The sequence below is a fragment of the Prinia subflava genome, chromosome 4 (genome assembly GCF_021018805.1).
Source record: "Prinia subflava isolate CZ2003 ecotype Zambia chromosome 4, Cam_Psub_1.2, whole genome shotgun sequence".
In the NCBI taxonomy this organism is placed as follows: Eukaryota; Metazoa; Chordata; class Aves; order Passeriformes; family Cisticolidae; genus Prinia; species Prinia subflava.
The window spans coordinates 28,510,463-28,529,953 of NC_086250.1; the positions used below are offsets into that span (position 1 = coordinate 28,510,463).

Sequence of the window (19,491 nt, forward strand, 5' to 3'; positions counted from 1 at the left end):
TATGTTATTCACTATCTCATTCCAAATTATTCAGCCAAGCAGTCATTAATCAATAATGAACTTTTGTTACTGTCATCCTACTGAACAGGTGATTTGGTTTTCAGTTAGGCCTGTAGCTTAGGCAAACCTGTAATGACAGTTCTTGACTTTCTCCATAGTCTAGAAGTAGCCTGAAGAGGTCATCAAACCTTGCCATTTTTACCAGTACACAATCAACTGTGTCAGTGGCATTACAGAGACAAGAGATGGTACAGTCCTGACAGAGCTGTAGACTTCTACAAAACAGACCTTTACACTTGAATTGATTTTCTAGAGTTTTTCGCAGCTCCTGAAGAAAAACAGGCACTTCCACAGTGGAATTTATCTCCTTCCAATGTACAGCGGGAGTGGGTCAAACGAATCACATGCTGGAAATGCTGGTCAAATGAATCACGTGCTGGAAATGTTTCTCTCCTGTGCGATTCAGCCTCAGGTGAGTTGAAATCCACTCTTGCTGGTTAAGCTCTTTGTAAAGGCTCAGTAATAGAGAAGAAACAATATCTTTACAAAAATACATCTGAATGCTTCATCCTCTTATTGCTTGGCAGTTTTTCCTATCTAGTTTTAGTTCCTATAGATAAAACCTGTTCTTTCTTGCTCTGTTTACATAGACATGGAGAATAGACTACTCTTTCTGTAGTAGGTCATATTTTTATGTCCTTTTCTGTCTCCCACAACTGTACTCCTGCACTCAGTCTTTATGTCTGTATGCTAAACAAGCCCAGGTTATGCAACCCTACTTTATTGGTCATACCTTCTGGAGCTCTGGCCATTTCCCTTGCTTTTCTGGAGATTCATGCTGGTTGATATGCATTTGGCCACTCCAGCATTGCTGAACTTACAAGTTATACTTTGTATTTCACAGGTTAGATTGCTATTTGCACACCCCACAATGATTAAAATTTGTATGTCACCATCACCAGCACAGATAATCTATAATGTGAAAAGGACAGCTCAACCATTTTGTTTGTACATCACCAGCCCAGGAAGGGTGGTACTACAAAACCCAGAGAGATAACAAAGCTTTCATTAAATGTATTTCTGCTATAGTGAGTAAATTTAAATAAACTTCAGCATGAGCAAATCTTTTTTAATTGAACATTTGAATGTGCATGCACATACACATATGAATTTGTCCAGTTGCCTCTCTAAGGGGCAGTTTGAATCAACAGAATTGTTTTTATAAGCATGTGAAGTTTGGTAATCCACATGAAATATTCCTCGACAGAAGGAAGAAGGAAATTAACCTCAAGAATGACTGTCTCGGTCAAAAAACGCTAGGGAAAGAGAACTTGTGATAACTTGAAGACAGCCCTAATTGACTCCTTTAGTAAGCTGGAATGATGCAGAAGGGCACATGAGAGGAAAAGTATGGCTGGGCTGAACTCACAAAACCCCTACTGTGCATTTCTTAATGGCTGTATTTAATATCTCAATGTTCCCATTCTCCCAAAGGTTAAAAGAAATCAGGATGAAGATATATATGCTTATAAAACCAAGCTACTGTTGCCAACGATAAAACACTTTTTATTTTGACTTCTTTTTTTAATGTTCTGACATATTACTGCACAGAAGTTCAGAATTTCATTAGTATTAAAGTTCATCTTTGACCTTTCACCTTTTTATGTGGAAGAATTAGTCAGGGAGAAAAAAAAACATTCCTCTTTGCTCTGACTTGCTTATTATGACTCTCAAGAATTTCAGTTTGGGGCTATTTGCCAGAACTATGTTTAGCTCTGAGAGGAGAAAAAAATCTCCCCTCCTCTCCAAAATGCCACTATCCAAATTTATCTCTCAGCTTTTACTTAAGACCTGGGGTTTAAAACACTCTGGATTAAATTTATCTTGATAGGAGTAAAAGCTTGGCTATGCCAGTTTATACTTTAAAAAGTTGATCTTGAGAGCTGCTTGCTAATGAACCTTCTTATTTTGTAAGTTCCTGGTGTTTTAGAGGTGAAGGAAGCCAGAAATGTGTCCTGTAGAAGGTAAAGTTTTTATTTATGCCATAAAATGCCAGCCTGTGATAGTCATGTGTTACAGAAGGCTGCAATAAGGGTGATAGGAACTTGAAAAACACTGGAAGACTTTGACTGGTTACATTTGTGTACCACGCAAGCAAAGCAAAGCTTCAAGCATACTTGAATTTTATCCTTGAAGGCACAAATTGATTGCTTGTGGTGGCAAGAATAATGAAATTCCTCCATGTCATAACATCACAGAATCAGCCAGGTGAATTGTAATGGAAAGGGCTACATTCCTCTGACAGCGATGGTAATTGCCAGAGGCAGCCTTCTCATTTAAATTCACTTAGAAAAGTTCCAATGCAGTGTGCATTCATGCATCAGATCACTTTTGGAACAGAGGTACCTACCCCTTCTATCAGCCTCTTCATTCTGTGGATTTATGACCACACGTATCAGAGAACAGCAGTGCTGTTTGCAAAGCACTCTGTAGGTAATCCCACAGTGGCAGAAGGTTCCTTCCCTATCTGCTTGTTATCGTTTCCATCATTAGCCACTCTGAAATGCTGTCAGAGCTGCAGATGAAACAGCACAACCAGTGTGCACCCCACCACGTTTTGGCAGTAGGATAATGCCCATGGTTACAAAGCCAACATGGTGGTGGGGTGTCCTCATCCATGTGGCAGTGAAAGGCTCAGTTGGACAGCACTACACGTGAGGACCAAGTCAAAGTGCAAATCTCTGCTGTATGGAGCAGAGGCAGGAAGCTGGGCTGGAAGTGGCTGGGGCTTTCTTCTCATGTTCTCTGTGCTCCCACCATAGGCAAGGAAAGAACATACAGAACTGAGGGAGAATGATAAGAGAGGTAGAGAACTAAGAGCCTGAATGGTCTGTGTAATGAAAAATATGATAGGGAAAGGACAGGGAAAGGGAAGTTATGGGAAGCAGGATGAGGCATTATCAAAAAGAAAAAAAGCAGGGAGAGAAACATATGAGGAAAAGAATTAAATAAGAATTGGAAAATCAAGAAAGAGTCAAGAAAGTTAGAATAAATGAGTAAGAATTTGCCTCAAGGGAAAGAACACAGACATAAAAGGATCCATGTAGCCAGAGAATCAGTAGCTGAAGCCAAGTGCTAGTGTCATTTCCACTTGCTGACGTACACTCAAAACTGTACCCCAAGGAGAGCTTATAGGATTCCCTTTGTTATGATGCTGACACAGTTCCCAGCAGTGAATTTAAACAAGAGGACAGAGAAACTTTACCATAATGTGAGATGTGTTATGTTGATGTAATTGTTCGTCACTTCCAAATCTGCACTGCTGAGTGCTCCTCTCACACAGGTAAATAAAGCTCTTCATAGTAATGAGACTACTGCTACTCAACTGAAAGAAAAATGTTTCCGAGTAAAACAATGCTATAGTTATTTTTGCCTATAAAACTGAAAAATGCATGATTTTTTTTTCCCCTCTCAATTACCCATAAGCAAAAGCAGTTTTCTATGTTATATTCATTACTGGTTATATACAGATTAACACATACTGGTGTGAGTGTAAGATGAAGGCAATTCAGTAGTCTTCTGGATTTCCTTCTAGTGAATAATACATCCATTGTTGCTTGAATATGCATTACCCTGAAGTATTCATGGAGTCCTGCATGCTGAGAGATTCCCTGAAGTAAGCCAGAGATTTCCAATTGTTTAACACTGGGAACATCCCACAACACAAACAGCTTTGGATAGTACATCATCTTCAATGATTCTTACAGTTTCAAATTCAATTCAGCCAATTTTCTCTGAAACAAAGACTCCTTTACACTGTCAGAAGAATAATATGGGCCTTCATGTCAGCACAAATCTGGCCCAGCTATGTCACTGACCAAGAAAAGGCTATTGCTCTCACCTTCCTTCTTGTATCTAGTATTTCAGCAGGCTTTTCCTTAAGCCCTAAGTCTGACATCATCCATACATGATACCTGTGTGGAACAGTCTTTGCAATATGTTGGAAAATTATTTCTCTTATTTGAACTTGCTCTGTTAATTTTGAATCTGGGGACATAGATTAGTGTGTGATACTGTGACTAAACCCCAAAGTGAATAGAAACACTCTAAAATCCAGAAGGCTGCCTCCTTTCATTTGTTGACATCTTACTACAAAATACATCATTAACCCAACTTAAGAATTCTAGCACAAAACAGAATTTGGCTTTTAACTCATTTGCTTTGTTAAGAATGTTATGATGTGATAAAAATCTATAAATGCCAGCTTCAGGAAATATTCAAATGGTTGAGACATCATGAAATTCACTTCAGAATCAAAATCAATTTCAAAACTGTGGAAATAAGAATTGGGAAATGTTTCTGAATCTTTCTGAGCAGCTCTGAATTAGCTTTAGTTTTGTGGTTCTCTTTTCTAGGGAGAAAAATTTGCTAAAGTTTCAGATTTTGCCCACATTTTGAAAAATTTTGGCTTTGAATATCAAGCCTAGTTAATTCCTATAGATTTATAATCACTTGTCAAAATAACCTTGGGCACCTTTCTTCTCTAGAAAAGTTTCTTAAGAGATACAGTACTTAAACAGGAAGGTTCATTGCTACTTACAAAAGTTCAGAAGCAGGATATCCTACTTCACTCCTTGTTAAAAACACAAAACAACAACAACAACGAAAAATATTTTGTTAACATATGAAGAGAAAACCCAAACAAACAGTTGCTTTTCCCTATGTCTAAGGTACTTTCCTGTGTTCATTTTCAAATATGTCATATTATGACACACCTAAACTGAAATGTTACCAGGATGGGTGGTGGATTTTTAAAGTCCATGAAGCAGCATGCAAAATGGTGTTTTGTACACTCCCATATGCTCTTTGGAGATTTTGGAAGGAATAGAAGAATCTGAGTTTTACTTTTTAACTCTTAAATAAAATAAAATATTTTATACAAAAAAGTCATGAAAGGTGAAAGCTGAAAGCCATAATAAAGTCGTAAGTCAGGCTACCTAACAACCCTCTTTGTTTTTCAATCTATCATCTTAATTTAGAATAAGAGGTTGCTCTTGCCAATTCAGCATTTTTTTGTTCTCTTCTTTGGTAGATGTACATCCAAGGAAAGTTGCTCTTTGCCAGCTCTATTGTCAATGGGTTCAGCCAGCCTACTAAAGACCTTAAAAAATAGGTAAGACAAAGAGTGATTATCACATGAAGTACTTCCAAGTGGTTTCACGTTAAGGTATTTTACTTTCCAACAGCATTGGTGTTAATCATTTCATTCTGAGACCTTTGACTTCTTTGTTTAGTTTCTTAAATATAAAGCACTGTGACTCATAGCAGCAAGTCCAGCAGTCTCTGTATCAAAGTATTTGGACATTTTTGGTGTGTTTACAAGTTCTCCATCTTGTGTACTCCTTCCTGTCCTATTCAACAGTTTGGGCTGTCTAAACTCAGCTGCTGAGTCACAGAATCTGTACTGGTAGTTACAGAGGAAACAAGAAACGAGCAAAATGCAATCTGCATTCATTTTTTGCCTCTTCATTTACCTGTAAGACAAATTAAGAAACGAGAGGAAGGTCCTGGGCTCATCCCCTGTTTCTTTGTGCATGTCTGACCAAGACTTACTTGTTTTATGGGCTGTTATATTTACATTTTGGCACTAGTCATAAAAATTTAATAGCAATTGAAGGAGCAATTACTTCAGCCAGCTGTCTTCTAGCAATTAGCTTCTTCATTTCATTAATAGTTGCAGGGAAGCTTTAGAAACATAACCTAGAGAAATAGCAGGAGATGGTCAAATACATCACATCCTCATACTGAGGGAGCATTTCCAGGAGCTAAAGCATGTGCTGCAGCAGTTGGGTCTTTCATTGAAGTTTTCAAAGCAGAAATAAAGACAGGCACGAAAAGGAAATGCAACTTCTGCAATTTATTTACTACATGGCTTTTGGGAACCATAAAATTATTTTCAATTTAAAGCGGATGCAAGCCAGTAATCAAACTGAAACTTTAGAGTGCCTGGAATGAATGCAAAGGTCACTGTTTTCCACTCTTGATTTAGCCAATACATCATGCAGGTAATGATGATGATGATGATGATCTATTAAGCTACTGTTAATAGCTAAGAAGCAGGTGTCAACAGTGACAAGAAAGAACACAGAATATAGGCCAAATTGAATTGTGCAGTCTTTCCCTGAGCTGCTCTCAGCTAGCTTAGACAGGTCATAGAAAGTCTCTTTCTTTGACTTCTTTTTAACCTAACAAAACAATGTATTTCATTTATATTGAACAATGGCACATATTATAGTTATGGTCCATTGCTCTCTGAAGGAAGCTTGTCACTTCATGTGCACCCAAAACAAATATGCGAGTGGTAGAGAAGTCAGGGATTAAATATAACAGATAATTACTAGTAGCATTTTCAAACACATTAATTACTGGCCTACCATGCTTTTTCTCCAAGTTGTGTTCTTCATTGAAATCTGGACAGATCAGTGTTAGGCTAGCTGGTTTTGCAAACACTTCTGTCAGTGTTTGAAAAGGCTAAATTGCCTGTGGGATTCCCTGTGCTAGTTCTTCTCTACACTAGAATTCTCCTTAATATTTTCCACTGTGGCATCATCCCTAAATGCAACTTTAGAAGCAAATAGCAAATGTGTGCAGTTGCACAGACAGGCATTGGCCTAATCTGAACCTACATATAACCCATGTCAGGTGTGGTCAGAACCAGCATGGTTATTTTACGTGTGTGTTTCTGCTTCTTGCTACCACAACACCATGACAAGAAATTCTGAAATGGACTGGGACATTCCATGGGGTTCTTTCATGCACAGATGCAACTGTGGCACAGGAATAGTTTTAATGAAGGAGAGGGTGATGAAGTCTGTGTGAAAACTAAGGTAGGGTGACATATAGCTATTTCCACATACGCTACCATAATTATAAAGATGGTGCTGAAGGTGAGATTAACTTCATCCTTAAGTTTCCAAGAGCAGAAACTTGTGGTATTTCCCCATCTTGCCAGATCATCTCCTAGCCTCAGAAATTGCCAGATACTCAACACACAGGTGCATGTGCATGTTCTGTTCACTTCCTTTCTTTCAATACCCTGGGCCATTGTAAAGAGCCCTTGAACTCTTTCTTCCTGCATGTCATTCTGTGGGGAAGACATCCTATTGAAAGATCCAAGTTAGGGAAGATACTGCACAGCTAAAAAGGAATTAGGATCACTGAAACACTGAAAGTCTTGCTTTTCACTGGCAGGTTAAAAAAAGCACTATCATTTCTCTATCTGTTCATGGAATGATTTCTTGTGAGACAGCATTTTCTTGTTTGTAAATCAGCTGTTTCTTTATTGAAAGTAAGCAAACAGGTCCTAATCTGCATTCATTTTTTGCATCTTCATTTACCTGTAAGACAAATTAAGCATGGAGATAGCACAGATAACTGACTGACTTAAGTTGATGGCCATACTTCTAGGAAAAAATAGCCCTTGCAATCTTTTCCCAAATCTCTCCTCAAAATTTGCTTCCCTCGGGAGGTCCACCGATATCTTAGTGAATGTAAGCAGAAACAACCATCCATAAGACTTATGGGCTTCATCATTCAGTTCATTTTTTGTGTCTTGTCCGTTTGTTTAAACCTTGACAGTCCCATTCCAGGTTTCTTCTTTACTATATTATAAAAGTACAGACTACACTGCAAAATTAAGCTTAATACAATAAAGCTGATTACATGTTGGGATCATTGGAACAATGTAATAGAAGTCTGACTGACTGGCTTTTGAAGAATGGCCTGGATCCACCTCAGGCAGAGCCACTACACTAGATCAGGTCACTTGATGTGGTGTGAGTACTTCCAATATGAAGCAGCACAATAGAAGAATGAGAAGAACAGATTTTAATGAAAGAAAGAAGAAATACAGCAATACAACTGATACAAAAAGTACACAATATAACACAAGAGTCTAATAAATTAGCAGAAAACTTGAGAAACAGGAAGAGAGTTTCAGATGGTTGAAGAAAGTGGCTTGCTCAAAAAGGTACAATCTTAAGTCTTCATAGATATAGATACATTCTTGGCAGTATAGGAAACATACAATTCTAACATACAAAATATTGACTGAAGTGGTAGTATCAATTCCTGAAGAATATTTGCATATGGTACATTATGAAGTACACACACAGGCAATTTAGCATTCAAGAAGTCTCCAAGTACAGGAAAACATTATGGATTCCTTTTTAGTAGACAGACATCTCCTTCTAACAGCAACTGGATCTGTTCAGTATTCAATACCAAAACAAACGCACAAACCCGAAAACAGCAAACAATAAGCAAGACCTTTTGCACAATTTATTATGCACCAATTTGGCAGCAAGATTCAAAAGATAAGAAAAAAATACTCCTCCCTCGCCTCTTGCCTTTTATGATCAAATTATTTCCCTTCTTCCCAGTAATCTTTTGAGCTTGCCTTCCTGGGGATGTGAATTAGGTGAGAGTGGGTTGTACCTAAGTGAAGAGAGTGGTCAATAGCTGTTAACTCTAAAACCAGATCAGGGAATGCTTACAGGAAGAGGTGTGCATCAGCCACAGCTCCTAACAGCAGCAGAACACAGCCTTTGATAAGTTCTGAGAAAAAGGCTAAGCATTATGAGGGAACCAAAAAGCTGCAGATAAAAAGAGTCACTCTGTCTTGTTGCCGCTTTTTTGGCACTTTCAAAGCCTGCAAAGGAAGTCTGTCTCTTAGGAGTCACACACAAATAGAATACATCTCCTGCAGAGCCCCTAAGCCCAGTTCCTGGATTAAAGATTTACCTGCTACCAGTGGCCTCAACTGACACATTATTTTCTTCCTAAAGCCCCATCTACCCAGGCATTTAGATGATGCTAAAAGGGGTTTTGCCAGCAGCTGTCACAGCACAGAGGTCTCTGAAGGATGTTGGGAAGGTACGACGGGAAGCATATGAAACACAGAAAAACATTCTTTCTTCAGTCATCACTTATTCAGAAAAGAGTAACCAGTGCTCATTACTTAAGTGCTTATACCAAGGAATCAGCAAAAAATACTGCAGAAACTATTGCCAGGATTGCTTAAAATTAATTTAATCTTCAGGATGAAAGTGGAATTATAAATAAAATTCTGTATAAAAAGTGAAGCAAAGTGCTCATACAGCATTTTTGCATCCCTGTATAAGCATTCTCTATTCCATTCAATCATTACTAATTGGAGAATGGATAAGCCACATCCACTCCACCTGTCAACTGTCAGGGATACAGGATAAAGAGAATAAATGATACAGGCATTAGTGAGGCAGAATTTTATAACAGATGCTGAAGAAATAATAGCAACTAAAGGGACTTTAAATGTGGTTAGCATTACAGTTGAGAAAACTACTTCTGAAACCAGGGGAAGCCACATATTTTAAAATGGCCTAAAAATAATCCTGGTGATGTACATGATTAAATATGTAAAAAAGACTTTAAGTCCTGATTCATATCCATGGGAAAAACAAAGGAAGTAAATGAAAGTACAAAAAAGAGAAACAAAATAATTTGGGAAAATATCATAGGCAGGAAACTCTATCACAACAAAAGGTCAGCATCAAGGAATGTCTTCCTGCTACTGCCTACATTCAACCCAGAACTTGAGTTCTTGGAGCCCTAGCACAGCCAGCCGCCAGGCTTCATACCTGCTTTAAGGACCTGCTGATGTCAACCTCCTTGAGGCCCATCGAATGAACTGTGCTTAACGCAGCATCTGCAACTGGCGGGGCGGGTGCAGGGCAGACTCCACAGCGCCGAAGCACGCACGTTTTCAGTGCAGTGCAAGCAAGGAGACTTCACCCAGAACTTAAAGGAAGAGATGCACAGATTGATTACACACAGCTTGAGACAGCAGCACCGAGGCTTTTGTGGAAATGAAACGTAGATAAAATAGAGGCTTTTTTTAAAAGCTGCTGAAGACTACCAGTCTGGTGAGTGTTTCCTGTCTCCACATGGACAAGAAATTGTGGATCCTTCCAGTGTCTGCAAACTGCAGAATGTATCATGTGATTTTCCTCTGTAGCCCTGCCAGAAGTCTCTTGCTGCAGTTTGTTGTTTTGAACATTTCCTCTTACATTTTAACTCTCATTTATTAGCCAATTAAGCAGCAGCTAATCAAGATTGTTTTCTTTCCCTTCCCTGTGGTTCCTTGGCAATCTATGCCACCTTTAGGCCCTGTTTAGGCAAATGCTAAGACTTAGCAGGTAGGAGATGTTGAGGAACTTGTACTTGTTTATATGTTTAAGACAGGGCAAATGGGCATACAGGCGCTCACAGTAGCTCAGGTGCAAAGCCTTAATAAGTGAAAACAAAATGAAGCAGCGTCTCTAATAAAAGATGTAAAATCAGGTTTGAAATACTTCCACACAGCCTGCTAGAATACAATCTTTTTTGCCTTTGGATAGCAAGAATCAAATTGTTGTTTACCTTTCAAGTAAGTAACTGAATAGTTTGATATGAGAAAAATACAACCTCTTTGCTAGACAAGCCTTGCAGTGGGATACCTGGCAATACGCATTTACATCATAAAGGGTTGTGCATGTTTATATGTATGTATGTACATACACACACATATATATATTTATAAAGATTATTCAAGCCCCCTAGATTAAGAAATAATTTGTTTATCCTCAAAAAAAAAAAAAAAAAAAAAAAAAAGGTTCAAAATTCAGGGAGATTTAGTAATACTTGTATTCTGCAAACACATGCTCTTTACCTGTGGGAAAGGTTTAAGCACAACTGCTAGATCCCAGTGCTTCCTGAGCTCAGGATCAAGCAGCTGTGGAGCCAAAGCACATTGGCATAGCAGCTGGAGAGTACATGGTCAGCCCCTACTGCTGATAGCAGCAAGCTTGTTTAGGGGAAGGCAGACTCAGGCATGACTGTGCCACCCTCCTGTGGGAAAGAGCAAGTAAGGCTCATATAATGAGGAACATGTGTTCAAGGGTCAGTCTTGCTGAGGAGGCATTACCATCTTATAATCATTAAGGAGGAAAGGAAATTCCTGGGAGTGGATGTTCTGAAGTCCAGGAAGAAATAGGAGGCCAGGCTGAAATGTAGGTCAAAGCTTCCTGGAAGGAATGTCAGGACAGTGCACCAGCCCTAAGAACCCTTCTGTTTATAAGTTTATGACTGAGAGTTCACAGCAGCACCTTGGCATGGAATCTCTCTAGCCTATCATTTCATAAAATTTAGACGAAAGCCTCAGAACTGAAGGAAAAAAGTGGCCAAATTCCTCAGCAGTTGGCAACAGAATACTGAAGGCAGCTAAGAGCGAAGAGAGAGACAATCAGAGAAAGGACAGACCTAGTAAAAACTGGAGCTTTGAAAGACACCTGCAGAGTCACTGCACCTAGCTCAGCACTCCCATGGTCACCCACCTCAGGAGAACCCTTGGCAAAAGTGGTCAAACCAGAGGAGCTTCTCCAGCCCAGGCCCCATCTTTTGCAGCCTGGCACTAATGTTTAAGTTTCTGTTGGGGATAACTTACCGGGTGCATTACAGACAGTCCCACAGGTGAGAAACAAACTATAAAACGCCCCCCCCCCCCCCCCCCCCATTGGTTTGCGTGGCCAATGAAAAGGAAAGGTGGGAAGGAAAAAGTTCACAAGTGGGATTGCATATGGCATGGATGCTGCAACAGAGGAAGACAGACAATAAACCCAAAATGCTTGTGAAGCATCCTGTTCCTATTTAAGTTTCACTCAGCACTGTTCTGTGATCACCACAAGCTTTGCGGACCTTTGCGGACCTCAAGCACACAGGTGCCTGCAGACCACCCGTGAACACCCACGCTGGGACATGAAAAACTTGGACTACATCATACTGAGCAGTGCAGGAACAGCCAACATGAACTTGTTTAAATTTCACCAGATGGGCCTTTGGATGAAATATCTACAGGACAGTTTCTAGATTTCTGGCTTTTATCCCATAATATAGTTAAAGCCTATTATTATTATTACTGAAACACACATATCAAACATTATAAATAGCCCACATTTATGGTGCTTCTATTGAGATCAAATGCATGATTCTCTGTCACGAATGGCTACTGAAGATATTAAGCATTGATGTTTCTCTTTTTGTTTGTTTAGGAATGGACCTTTCTTTAATAGCACAAAGTAACGGAAAGGATTGGTCACTCTCTTTTGGAAATCTGAGATTATTTTCAGTTCTCATCCATGCAGCTGGAGGTCAGGAAGCAATCTTTAAATATTAAGATTTGAGCACAAATCAAGCCAACTAATGACACTTATTTTGGAACCTTGTACTAGCGTTGCAGTTATTTTTAAAATGCAACTTTAAAATGTTTTTCAGTAAGCCACAATCACTTATAAGAGCCAATATACACCAAGAGTGTGGTATAAATTTGAGCTGTTATACATTATTACTTCTGTTTTGACTGTATGCTCCCCATTATAGTGTCCAGCTTCTGTTTCAGTTCTCAAGTGAGAGAGTCGGTACACAACTCTAGATCTAGTTCTTCCCATTACAAATACACGTAAAAAGAATTTCTGTTATTTTAAAACGTGAACCTCTCAAGAGTGGTGGTAAAGGGAGAGGACCATGGGTGTCAGAGGGTCCAGAAGGATGAAATGAGTAAGAAGAAAAAAAATGCACAATAATTTCAGTTTTACTGGCAGTATCATAGACAGTTTTTAGAAACTTTGGGAATAAGACACAAATGGTCTTGGGCAGCCTAGGCCTCAAGAACAACAAAAGAAATCAAAATGAGTGAGGAAAATAATGAGTGGCACTATCCTCATTAGGATTGAGGAAGCCAGCAGCAAGTTAAAGCACTGATGCACTTCCAGTCCTATCCATATCCTAAATCACTGAATGGTTACAAAAGCCAGCCTAAATGAGGGACTGGGATTTCATTGCCAGGAAGCGATTTAAGCTGTCATAGAACTGGATCCTCTAAAGCAAACTGTCCATGAGGCCTTTAAGATTTAAAGCTGAGAAGGTACAAGGGTCAAAATATGCCGATCACATTGAAAGTATTCAAGTTTTGGTCCCATTCAACCCTTTTAGAATAAGCCACTTTGTAATAGAGAAACTTTTTCCTTGTCTACTAAACTGCAGTCACTTTTTCAGAATCCTGTGTTCAATTCAGAAAGCCTAACACGGGCTAACAGCACACTCACCCTGTTGAGCCAAGCTGCGTTCTGATAAGCTGCCAGTAACCCAAGCCGTGGCAGTTACTGTGAAAGGGGAGGCAGCACATTGGGAACAGTTTCATATCAAGCTGTAGCTCAAGCCAGATTGCTTTATCCATCTACAAAGCAAAGTTCAGGGAGGTAGATTTCACCCCTAGCTATGACTGTGTCTTATCACACACTACCATTACTTCTTACCTGATTTCTGCACAAATTTCCAAGTTGAATAAATCAAATGTATTTTTTAGCATTTAAAATCAAAGGTAGCAAAATAAACACATATACAGGAGGGAATCAAATATTATGAGAAATAAAACACACCACTAAGCATTTTAAAAATTAGCCACAGAGGCCTTTGGTTTGATCTCTGATATCCATTTATCCACTGCCACGTTTCTTGTGTGATAATGTATTTTGCAATACATGCTTATTCATCAGAGACCAAAATAGCTCTGAAAAGTCAAGCTAAAATTTAAACAAGTGTTGTTTGGCATCTTTAGTTTGTGTTAGACCAGGTGGCAGCTGCTGGGAGATCATTTTGTTTTAACAACTTTTTGTTTTGTTAGCAAAGAAAAACATTGTCCAGCCAAATCCCGCTGATAGTGAATAAATATTTCTCCTCCACCAAATATTTTCATTTGCCATTCTAATAGCCATGGCTAAAAGATCTGAAAGTATTTTTCTTTGTATATGGACTCAAATGATATTTGAATGGTTTGGTGTTTTATGGGAGGTAATTATTACTCTGTACTCTGCACTGCTGAGGTTCGTCTGGAGTATTTCACCACACTTTGATCATTACACATCCAAAATTGGAGAGATTTCTAAGAAAAGCAAACAAAAGGCAGAAAACATGACCTCTGCAGAAGGACTGAGGAAAGTGGAAAATCAAAAAAGTTTATTGACAAATGTTCTCATGCATACAAGACGGTAATGATGATGTAAAGATGACCACATAGTGGCACTGGAACTAGGAATAATCAATCAAACATGAGGCTGAGCAAATCTATGGAAAAGGATTCCATCAGAACCTGCTAAGCTGACATCCACCACCACTGGGTCAAGAAGTCCCTGAGCCACAAATTACTGAGGAATAGCCTGGAGAAGTATCACCACACATAGTCATTCCTCAGCATCTGCTTAGTCCCTGTCACAGGCAAGATCCCAGAGCAGCCTGGCCCTTTACACTGACCAAGTGCCATTCTCACACTCTGCTTGCTTTTTCAGATGAGATAGTATGAAACCTGTTAATTCTAAAAAGCAATTAGCCCTGGGAACAAGCCACTGGCAGAACAACACCCGCCCTTCACAAAGTAGTTTAAAGGACAAGGACGGTTTAGTGTACTTGTCCTCTTGCTTGTTAAAGTAAAAAACAAAGAAGGAAAAAAGGAAGAAAGGGATAACCTACAAGATTACAAAATTCAGTGTGGGCAAACAACTCTACACAGACCACCATATAACTGGGTTTTTATTACCAAACAAATTAATGAGAAAGTTACAAATTTTACACTTCTGATAAACGTAAGATTTCTAATTATTTCCAACAGTCACACAGAGACAGGTGTGCACAGGACAAAGTCTGACATCTCAGTAAAACTGGCTACTCTACCAGATTCCATCTTGCATTTAGATCGCTAAGTGCAAGATTCAGTGATGTACAGCAATCCTGCTGAGAGTAAAACTGTCTCATGTCTATGTCTGATGGCAGAAGCCTTCACATTTGCAAATCTTGTCTGTAGATGACAGAGGTACATTTAATTGCATTTGAAAGAGGCTCTATTATCTGTAACTCTCTATGTTTGCTTCCATGACACAACCATTTAATTTCTGTCATGAATACATACACTTAACAAAAGGGACAAGTTACCTTCTTATCACAGATCTTTGTCTAGATTTAAGCTTTTACCTATATCTTTAGCTGTAAAATGAAGCAATACAAAAAGATGTAGTGGTAGATTGGATTGCAGTCCAATCCAAGAAGCAAATATTGCCTTTGGAGTGCTTTCCAGATATGACAGAAGGAGAAGAAATTATTGAACCCTATATAATTACTTGTTTGTTTACTTCACAGAACTACTAATTGGAAATGGGATAGGGGAAAAGTATTTATTGTTGGCTCTGCTCTTTGCAAAGGATTTTGGTTGCTGATATTCTTCATCATAACCCATAATTTAGTATGGACTTCCTGCTAAATGTTTCAAAAAGTTACAAAGCTCTAAGAAGCAAATGTTCCGTTTTCACAAAAATCTCTATCTCGGGTAATAAGCCAAAGAACACAGAACAGCACTCAGACCTTGATATGCTCAATATATTAAGACAACTCATTAGAGCTAATGCACACTTTGGTGTGTTCATAAACATTACTTTAAAGGCAGCAATAAATTATGCCAAAAAATCTGTCCGGTTCATGAAGGAACCTACAGTATCTATATACAGTCACTTCAAATGACATAATTATGAGGAAATCTGGATCGTAAGAGAGTATATGGCATACATAGATGGAACCTGGTTATCAAATCAAGAGAAGTCAGGCTTATTGCGCTGTACACTGTTAGCAATATTTTTCTTCAGGGACAATATTAAATAGATCAAAATAAATGACCTGATGGCTGTTTTATACAGAGGTGATGAGAGGCAGAGAAAACCAGTGAGTCCAGGTGTTCATATGGGCAACCCCTAAGACTGCATTAAATAAGACCATGGAAATCAGTTAAATTGCTTGTAGAAAATCTATTTGTTTAAAGTAAGATCAGGAGTTCCTCCAGAAAGTCATCATTTGATCATAGCCGTGTCTAATGTCAAGGCTGTAATTCCACACTAGACCATCCTTGCCAATAGTGTAAATGTGGGCAATTCTGAGTCTCAGGCCAGCGACACAGCACATGTTGATACAGCGATTTGGAGGCAACTGCTGTCACTGCATTGCTGCGATAAGAATGGTGAAAAGCAAAAAAGCCTAAAAAGGGTGAATTTTTGACCCAGGTGGACTCATGAACTGGTTTATAGCATGGCCACAAAACCCCGTGTTGACACATCTGCTGGATGAAAATGAACAACTCATGATGGATGGGTTTCTTAAGACCAGTTTCACTACCAAGACCAACATGTAATAAATCTAGGCCCCAAGTGAGTCACCGAAGTAGATTCTCCAGGATTTTTACTAAGGATTGCAGCAAAGGAATAAAGAGATAGCAGCTTTTATAAATGTGAGATCTGTCACTGATTTCAGTACCAATGCAACCCAGGCTACTACTGACTTCATCTGAAATGATAAGAACAGTGATAATTCATATCCTAAATCTGATCATATTTCCAGGTTGGTATCATAGCCATACACACTGTAAACTATGATTTGGATCCCATTGAAAAAGGTCAGGAGTACCCTTTCTGGGATACACAACATCACATCATGAGATGATGGTGGATCAGTTCATGGAAAAATATTAATGGAAGATACATTTAGGCTGTCAGAACAACTAGCTAGGAACAAAAAATATCTGGGCACTTTGTGAACTCGAGGGTCTCAAGTCAAGAATGAGGAAGACTTCTTCAGAAGCATGTACAATGCTTCAAACACAACCTATCCAAAGCAGCTGTTCTAGACTTGGTAAAAAAAATTGCTTACTGCAGAGAAAATAAAAGTGTTTCATCATCTTAGCCTAATCTTTATTTACAGAAGAATATACTCTACCACTAAGAGGAGGCTTATCTTCTGAATACACTATGTAAAGCATCTGATTTTTTTTCTACAACCTCCTCAAGACATTAACCACTCAGCTTCCAGTCACCGACACAAAATAAAGGGCACAGAACAGAGTGTTACTGGTCGATTAGAAGCAGCAAAACTCTTCCCAAAACCTGTGTGTGAAGAAGACAGGCATTACACAGTGAAAGAACACTTTAAGTAATATGCCCTTCTCTATCAGTTGGTATTTCCCTCTTTACCATCTGTGAAAAGGTCCACATATTTCAGAGTGTTCATGCAAAATCACTAATACAGGCCAGGGAGTTGAAAGAAAACACTTGTTTTCTGATATACCATCAAGAGTTCCACCCTAATCTGCTGACCTGCGCTACCTTCCTCGCTTTCCATGACATTGTTCTAGGAAAGATATTGCTTTGCACCACCAGCATCTAAAAAACCCTTTACTCTATAGAATCTGCAAAACCTAATAAGTACTCTAAGTATAACACTGCATCAGTTGATGCAGTGTTTTGTGCTGGAAGTGCATCTGGGTCCAAGTAGAGTATTCCACACAAAGAAGTGGTGCTCTCGCCATTAGAGACATGGGAGCTTTACTGCATTTTGTGTCAGAGAGCAAGAGGAAGAGAGGGCAATGAAAGCATTAACCAGCTCCTCTGTGAGGTGAGCATCAGTTTCCTGCTCCTTGTAACACCAGGACAGAGAAAAAAGCAACTCGCATAACCTCATACCAAACATCTAGACTTCAGTCAGTTAATTAAGTTACAAGAAACAAAATACACAATTTAGTTCTCTCATGGATTCTTAATCCCACAGGTGATCTAAGAAAAAAGTGAAAGGACGTTATGGTGTTCAAACAAAATACTGCATGGTGTTAAGCTCTCAGATAATTTCCTTTAAGAAAATTACTTCAGGACATAAGCAAAAAATGTATAATTGATCATTATATCAAGTCAAACAATTACATTAAGATTCAGTGTACAAAAGATTAACAAACAATTAATAGCTGGCTTAATAAATAGGTGTTTACTCTCATCTCTGTCAATCCAACAGATAGATGCTAGATGTCTATAGTACTTTCTACGGGTGTGCTTATAACCTTCTGTAAAATTTACTTACGACACATTTCTCTAACATGAATTACAACTTACAGAAATCATTTATTAACTCTTCATAAAATTCTAAATAAACCTTAATATGAAGCATGATTACCTTTATACTGTTTCAGCCCCGTACCCCAGGACACATCAAATACTAGCTCTTTCAAGTTTTTATTTAAAATTCTACATTTTAGCTGGGTGCCACATCACTAGTCGCAGAGTCACAAATGCCTATCGTGGCTTAGCCAACACACTGCAGACACAAGAAGTGAAACAAAAGTGGTGGGGGAAGATCACAGGGAACAATTCAGGTTCTTCCAAAAGAAATGTCCTGGCTTTTTTGTTGGAACAAACACTGATACCATGGCAAAAGAATAAGAGAGCAAAAAAAATGGAGTCTGATGTAAATCAAAACATTGTTTTTCCTTCTTTTTAGAAACAAAAAACTACAATATGTCATAATATAAATAAATTAAAAAAAAACAAAACACAAAGGTACATTCCAACCCCCATCACTAGGATCTTAAAAAGGGAACAGCCATCTATTTCTTGGATGCAGCCTAAACTTCTCTTACCTGCAAATTTTCAATATACTTAGAAGTCCTATTTAGTGTATCAGTCTTAGGAACATGATGTATTATATTTAGGTCTCCTTTTTTTCCCATCCAGTATTTTCAGCTTCAACCCTCCACCTTAGTTTTTTTCCATCAAACTGCCTGCTGTTGGTTTAATGAAGTTCAGCTCAGACTTATACTGTTCCTTCACTTTCAGAGCCTCTCTTCATTTTCACAGTTCTCCACAAGGTCTTCATTCTCCTGTGTCTTTTCCTCCTCCTCCTCCCCATCATCTCCAAAAGTCTCTTCCTGCATTGTAGTAAAAGTGAAAGACCTGGCAGCAACTTGTGCAGCCAGACCAGATGTGAAGTTAAAATCTGTTGATATGTGGAGCTGTGCCAGCCTATCCTTGATTTTTGAATGTAATGCATCCTTAGAGGGAGGCTGTGAAGCCTCTATTCCATCCGCACTGCTTGGCTTGAGTTCTTCAGCATCCCCTTCACACTGATAATACGTTCTTTCTTCAGCCCCCGTAGAAACATCTTTATCTGCCACACTGTCTTTGTTTTTCTCCATCTCAGGATCTTCATACAAATATTCTGTCCTGCTTTTATCAGCAGCATTTACTTCTGGATTAGAGTATTTTTCTTCAGATTTATCACAACTTTGGCTGCAGTCCTGCTTTTCTGTATCTGAATTCAAATGTGATTCCACATTATTTAGTAGCTTCAATGGTTCTACAGGAGACAAGGGTTTCACTGCAGCTTAAAAAGGAGGAAAAAATTATATGATAACTAAAAGCAAGCTGCTATATATAAATAATTTATTTGCTTGAAAAAATGCAAGATTATAAGGGTTAGAATTACTTTAAAAAAATCCCAAAGCAACTGAAACACAACTCACACCAAAACTTAAAAGTGTTTTCTAATAACAAAGCTGAAATG

The 19,491-nt window shown here is 38.6% G+C and overlaps 1 protein-coding gene and 1 long non-coding RNA gene across 2 annotated transcripts in view; one reads left to right on the forward strand and one right to left on the reverse strand.

Moving 5' to 3' along the window:
- The window catches only part of LOC134550049 (uncharacterized), a 59,969-nt gene that overhangs the window by 8,956 nt on the left and 31,522 nt on the right, over positions 1-19,491 (forward strand). Inside the window, exons 2-3 of the long non-coding RNA XR_010080239.1 lie at positions 326-472; positions 5,093-5,173. This is a non-coding gene — a long non-coding RNA (uncharacterized LOC134550049). The remainder of the gene's footprint in view (positions 1-325; positions 473-5,092; positions 5,174-19,491) is intronic.
- VEZT (vezatin, adherens junctions transmembrane protein) overlaps positions 7,870-19,491 on the reverse strand; it is a 70,028-nt gene continuing 58,406 nt past the window's right edge. Inside the window, exon 12 of the mRNA XM_063396300.1 lies at positions 7,870-19,311. Coding sequence (XP_063252370.1) covers positions 18,761-19,311 — 551 coding nt within the window. The 3' untranslated portion in view covers positions 7,870-18,760. The remainder of the gene's footprint in view (positions 19,312-19,491) is intronic.